The sequence below is a fragment of the Amphimedon queenslandica genome, unplaced genomic scaffold (genome assembly GCF_000090795.2).
Source record: "Amphimedon queenslandica unplaced genomic scaffold, v1.1 AMPQUscaffold_12640, whole genome shotgun sequence".
In the NCBI taxonomy this organism is placed as follows: Eukaryota; Metazoa; Porifera; class Demospongiae; order Haplosclerida; family Niphatidae; genus Amphimedon; species Amphimedon queenslandica.
Window position 1 is genome coordinate 22,118 of NW_003547124.1, and position 6,476 is coordinate 28,593.

Genomic DNA, 6,476 nt, shown 5'->3' on the forward strand with positions numbered 1-6,476 from the left:
TCAATAGGTCATTCTACTTAATTAATAATTATAACTCCACCCACTAATTAATAATAATTAATCCATTACCAAAAACGACTCTGTGGAATATGGTATCATTATAATAATCTTCTAAACACAATTGTATGAAGTTACGACAGGCCAGAGGAGCCTCTTTGGACCACAGTTCAATATCAATATCACCCAGTGTGGTCTTTAATAGTACCTGAGGGGAGGGGCCAGTAGTCACTAATACAGCTGCTGCTGGATTAACTACCTTTCCTTTAGTAGGGGGCTCTGTTATTTATATGGAACTCATTTCTGGAGCAGTTGAGCTCAAATCAGGACTACTCTCCGTATATCTACTCAGTATATTCAAATCACGTGTTTATTAATTATTTTGAAAACTAATCATCAAGACCTATAGCAAATAAACATTAGAAAATGAAAAAATATTATTATTAAGACACACAAAACAAAAACAATGCAGAATGCATTCAAAAATATTACTATTATTAAAGGGTAATATCATAAAGGGATTTCAGTTTTTTTAGGTATTTCGTCAGCAGCTGCATGGCCATCTGTCTCCCTCACAGCATCTATCAAAGTCTTCCATGTTCTACTAGTTGCATTATCTTTACCCTCTAGCCATGCTTCTAAGGTCTTCCTCAAGTGGTTGTCTGCATCACCACCTCCTTCTCCAATGACATTGAGTTTTGGCTGATATAGACCTAACTTTAGACCCAAGTTATTCCAATTTACTGGACCAAACTGAGCTTCTTTTAAAACTGTTTGTACCATATTGAGATCTGTGATACCTACATTAGCATTAAGAGATTATCATTGTACACATCATGGTATAGTCTTACCTAGTTGTCCGACTTCATCACTATCAGGATTAACAGTGGTACTGTCTTGATGAGGCTGTGCTGATGAAGCATCAGTACCTACATTATATGAAATTTGAAAAATCAGTGATCAAGTCACTAATATACTATGATATACTATAATTTCAATCATTGCAAGGAGTACACGAATTATTTAAAATTGGAAAAATAGAATTAACTTAAGAACAATTCACACTGTAGTACCAATAATAACTAAATCGCCCAATAAATCACTAAATCAACAATAAAGGAATTTTACCTTCAGCTAAGCTCTTTAGGTCAAACCAGCTCCAATACTTCTCTCCCCCACTGATAGTAGGTGGTTTAGTGCATAAGGTGCATTGAACTTTCTTCTCATGTACATTTGTGACAATACGGTAGCAGCCCTCTATAGAAGGGCAGGCAAAGGCAAACTCATAACCATCAGGTTTTATATTAATAGCTTTACTACTGCTACTAATAGCTTCTTTTACTGCTTCACGAATTAGTGAACAGTATTTCCAAGCATCACCTTCAAAATAAATCTCAATGTGCCTGTGTTCAACTTGTACGTCTTCAATTTGTCTGTGTTCAATGCATTCGTGTTTCTTAATGATATGAACGGTGCCAATGTAATTCTTTTGGTGATAAACACGAAACGACATAGCATCTCGATATCTGAGGCATTGGGAAGATGTGTTAGGAAAATGAAATTTTGGTTGCTCAGTGCGCTTCATTAAATTGACAATTGCCAAAGGAAAAATTCCAAAGGGAACAGGCAAAATCACACAGGGATCTTGTTCTTGTTCCATGACAGGGCTGCGCCAGATTATTTGTAATGGGTCAATTATATCTGATTTTAAAGGCTTGTCAGTTTTAGGATAAGACGGCAATGCAGAAGGAATGAAATACTCACTCGGTTTATCAGTCTCAATAATGATGTGAAGGTAAAGCAAAAGCTTGATAAAATCAGCCTTAGGAAAATCCTCATCATCTTTTAACTTTTCCAGGAGTGCTTGGGTGAATAGGCCATTCTTTGTTAAATTTGTCTCTTCAGATTCCGAGAGATCTACACCTTCCTTTACAAAGTGATCAAGATGTTCTTGTGGTATTTGATAAGTGACCAGAGCTAATAGACGCGAGAGAATATCAAGAATAGGATGAGGGTCAACAAATACAACATCTGGCAAAACTTGAGGATAATAAAGAATAATGGTAACATTGTGAAGATATTGTAAAGCTTCCTTTGTTTGATCATCGGTCATTTTAAGGCTATTACCAGCACGTAAGACATCATCCAGCTGAAGGAAACTGCAACTTTTTGCTTTCTCTAACAAAGTCAGCTCAAAAGCAAACCATCGAACAGGTATAGGGATTTTTTCTCCAGAAACTTTTTTACGTATTATTTTGCAAAGCCTTTTGGCTTCAGCTTCTCTTTCAGGGCCAGGCTTAAGCGTTGTATTGACTGCATATATTATATCACCATTGCGTACTGCAGGAATGATGCGATAGCCTTTTTTTTCAGACCCAGATGTTAATGATGATAGCTCTTTATTATATTGCTTAATGACTTCTTGCTTTGCTTCATCCTTGTGTGTACCTAGGACAAAATATTGTGGATATTGAGGAGTTGCAGGTCCAGGACTGGTGTTTTCTTCTGATCCAGGTGGGTGGTAAGGCTGTAAAATAGCTCCAAAATATAGAACATCATTTAAAAATTTGATATTTGTATATAAAAACTTTGAATTTTCAACTTGACTCAATGATGCTCCTTTGATTCGATAATTCTGCTCAAGCTTCTCATTGATACCTTTAGAAAGGTCAATTGTGATGATATTAAAAGAGGATGCTCTAGTAAATAAAGGCAATAGCTCTTGAAATGCTGTCTGGCCACCAGAATCAATAAAGTATACCCAATTACTATCGAATTTACCTTCTGCATTTGGAATGGCCTCAACAATTTCGTTAATTATTTTATTTGCTTCAGTATCATTTGCTGGACCTTTTGTTTCTGCTGTATTTGCTGGTTTTGTTGCTTTAGTATCCTTAGGGCTACCAGTAGGGTTGGTTTTTGATGAATACTCCTTTGACTTTGCATCATGGTCTTCTGGTGGGGGGTCCTCTGGTGGGGGGTCCTTTTGTTTTGTTGCGGCTTCCTTTAGATCATTTGCCAGTCTTGAAAGAAGAGCTTCAGCATCAACTATTTCCATACGATCATCATGGGATGATATTCTTGTAGCTTTGACAGCACGACAAGCTATTGGTGTGCTGCTATTTTCTTCTGGTGGTTCTTTATTTAGTAAGAGGTGTTGTGAACACGTTTTACCAGAGCCAGGGAGACCATGCATTTGAACACGTTTAACGGTTAGCTCAACTGTGCTTTTTAACCATTCATTTACAGCATCTACATAAAAACAAAAAATGAACTTTTTAGGTACATAATTAATTTATTACAACCTGGGGCAAGTCCCCAGACATTCTTTTCACCAAAATGCATCTATACATGTACCATACAAGTGGTTTTTTTTTGAGGGAATTATATTTTGCAAAATCTGCTAAAATTCCAATTCGCATGCAGATTTTAATTTCCTGAATTCTATCACGTGTGCCATGCGGGTACCATATTAAATTGATTTTTGCAGATTTTACTTTTGCGAATCAGGAGGGAATCTGCAAAATTCGAAAAATTTGCAACCCTCAAAAAACCACTTATACAGTATTTTATTTATTTGCATGTCACGCTGTAATGGAGAAATAAAAATTAAGGTGCCCAAGCAACCGAACTGACCACACTGCAGTCTGCATATGAAAAGTGGATGTGGCCATGCCAAACAAAATGACCTACAGACAGTGGCGGATCTATGGAGGGGCCAGGGGGGCAATGTCCCCCCAAAAATTTTCTGGAGTAATATAAACTTTGGTTTACCTGTGTAAACTGTGAAGCAGCTGCAGTACTGGACTATGTAAACTATCTTTAAACCACAAAGGAGCTCATTTTAGCAGGCTTAGTCTTCATAGTTTTTACTCCCCCAAAAGTTTTGCACAAGCTTAGTTGACCACACCCCTAATTACCCCTCCCATCTCAAAATTGCCCCCCCAAAACTTAACTCCTAGATCCGCCCCTGCCTACAGATATTACAGTAAATTAATGACCTTAGATTAGCAGCTGACAAATGGGGCAACATGTTGAGCTTTCTATATAATAGCAACAAACCATAGAAATATTTCTAAAGCATTATAGAGAACTTTGATAAGTCATAATAAGAACCCAGCTTTGCATGCAAAGTGGCTGCTACTACTACTATGAAAAAATGTCAAGCTCATCACAGATCAGCCCCTCTCCTTGTCCTCCCATATACTTAGTCTATCCTGTTATGTGTATAGAGGACAAGGAGAAGAGCTGTCTACACTGCCGTAATTGGTGAACCCTAGCCTCAGGCCGCTTCTTCTAAGCTCCATTACTACTACGAGGCATGTGAGTTTTATAGACACATGATCTATCTAAACCAAATTAGATTGCAGTTGTTAAAACTTCCCAAAAAGGTTCACAATATTGTTCTTGTAAATATTTCCAGCCATATAGTACATACCTTCTGTGAGTGGATTTTGAGTGTCTGGTATTCTGTCAGCAGCTGGAGTGTCTTCAGTACTAATAGGGTCAGCAGTAGGTGGTACAATATCTCCTGTAATGATGGAAGTAAAAAATATGTAATTTTTTGAGTTAAGCCAAAAAATTATCAGTTGTAGGTTGTCTGTAGCTACCGAGGGAGTGACTATGATAACAGTAGTAGTTATAATCAGAATAAGGTTATAATTATGGTATTAATGTAGAATAATGCCATGTACCATACGGAAGGAAATTTTGGAGGTAGTTAAATTTGGCGAATTTGGTGTTTTGATAGCCTTTCGCCAAAATAAAAATTCGCCATTTTGAGCCATTATGCGCATGCTCAATGGCACATTACCAGAAATTTGCCAAATTAAAATTCGCCAATCACCAAAATTTTAGCAATTCGCCAAAATTTAGTCACTCCAAAATTTCCTTCTGTACGGTATTAGCTTAGCTTACAAGTTGCAAAGTTTATTTGAATTCAAGATAATACATGTATAAACTTTTGCGAGGAAAACTGTACAAAGGGCTGTATTCTTATTGTGGGTGGGCCTGAGAGTGCATTGGAACAGTTTACACAACAATGTAATGCAAGACAAACACACCCCAACCCAATAGTTACTAATAATGGTGCATAGAGACAGTATCAAAACTTTTCTAACGTGTAAGCCACCATTTTGGTAGTTTGTTTGCTGTGGCCATACCCAATAAAATAGATAATATATAAAAGCCTTACCTCTTATTCTTAAATCTCTTTCAACTCCATCAGCTATAGCATTCTCTCCCATCCTCCTCAATGCTTTTATTAATGTGTCATAAGTTGAACCACCTCTTCTCATAACACTATCTCTTTGTTCCAACCATGCTGTCAAACATTCTCTTAGACAGCTACGAACATCTCCTTTGTTATTTTTCTCAATAACATCAAGTGTGCCAGGGAGTAGTCCAAGACGAAGACCAAGTTTATAATAACTGACACCAGAATATTCATGATCATCCAGTACATCAAGTACATCAATAAGATTACTGGTATCTAATAGACAAAAGATAGTCTGAAGCATCATATATACATGTAAATTAAAGTACCGTATTTCCTTGAATAAGAGCTTATTTGTTATAAGGATTATATGTAAATTTAGTGAAATAAAAAATGTCATCCAACTCTAAGGCATGAGGTCCAAATAAAGGCAAGCACAATAATATATCTAACTATCCTAGCAAATCAGGGCCACTGCAAATATGCAATATGAGTACATTGGTGATTGGTGTTAGTTTAGAAAAGGTGCTTATATGGTGCATGTACATGTACATGTGTATTTATTTACTTAATTCAGTGGGTTGCACTGTGAGTCTCTTAGCAGGTGGACTGGAGGGTGGCCTTTCAAAGTCGTTTCCATACACTAAAAATATTTTAATGTAAACACAATATAATACTGATATGAAATGATATACAGACACACAAAAATATATACAACAGTTAGTAAAGAAGTAAAAAAAGAAAACAAAAGAAAGGAGTGATGGAGTGCTACAAGTTCTACTCAAGTTTTGAGCAATAAAAAATAAATGGTTCCATCATTAACTGTAGCACTTCATCTCCATCATCTTTGTCTCCTTATGCAAATTCTTCATTCTTCTTGGAGTTTCCTATTGCAAGAGTCTATTTTGATCCACTGCCAGCTATCTGCTGTTCATTGCACATGGACATAAAATTCACTAGTGATTGGCGATATATTGATATTTTATCGATATTGACGATATTTTATGGTATAAATATCATATCAAAATTGACCTTTAAAATCGACCATTCGATATTGATGCCACACCCACTACACACCCACATACCACACCCTTCTAATTAAAAATTATCGTTAGTCTACACGGTTTAGCTCATAATAATTAAATTAGCTCGTAATAAAGCTATTCTACGGAACTGTCAGCATGCTGGATTCAACTTGACTGTTTATTTTTTGCTTTTATGAATGGATTTTGCTTGATTTCAACGCCTAAAGCCCTCCATACAC

The 6,476-nt window shown here is 36.4% G+C and overlaps 2 protein-coding genes across 2 annotated transcripts in view; both read right to left on the reverse strand.

Annotated features, from left to right (window-relative positions):
* LOC100632973 (peptidyl-prolyl cis-trans isomerase CWC27 homolog) overlaps positions 1-394 on the reverse strand; it is a 6,091-nt gene extending 5,697 nt beyond the window's left edge. Inside the window, exons 1-2 of the mRNA XM_020003486.1 lie at positions 388-394; positions 162-276 (exon numbers count right to left, since the gene is read on the reverse strand). Of these exons, the coding sequence (XP_019859045.1) occupies positions 162-276; positions 388-394 (122 nt within the window). The remainder of the gene's footprint in view (positions 1-161; positions 277-387) is intronic.
* LOC109587247 (uncharacterized) lies at positions 58-5,516 on the reverse strand. Its single transcript, XM_020003487.1, has 5 exons — positions 5,192-5,516; positions 4,436-4,528; positions 1,126-3,249; positions 849-926; positions 58-797 (listed from the first exon to the last, which is right to left on the reverse strand). The coding sequence occupies exons 1-5, from the start codon at positions 5,514-5,516 to the stop codon at positions 508-510; spliced, it is 2,910 nt and encodes a 969-aa protein (XP_019859046.1). The 3' UTR covers positions 58-507.
* Between the last annotated feature and the right edge of the window lie 960 nt (positions 5,517-6,476).

Excerpts from the sequence above, each read along its gene's own strand:
- LOC109587247 (XM_020003487.1), bottom strand. The coding sequence starts at position 5,516 with ATGCTTCAGACTATCTTTTGTCTATTAGATACCAGTAATCTTATTGAT. Across the intron at positions 4,529-5,191 it reads AAGAGATTTAAGAATAAGAG|GAGATATTGTACCACCTACT; the intron begins GTAAGGCTTTTA and ends CCATCATTACAG. Across the intron at positions 927-1,125 it reads CCTAAAGAGCTTAGCTGAAG|GTACTGATGCTTCATCAGCA; the intron begins GTAAAATTCCTT and ends CATATAATGTAG.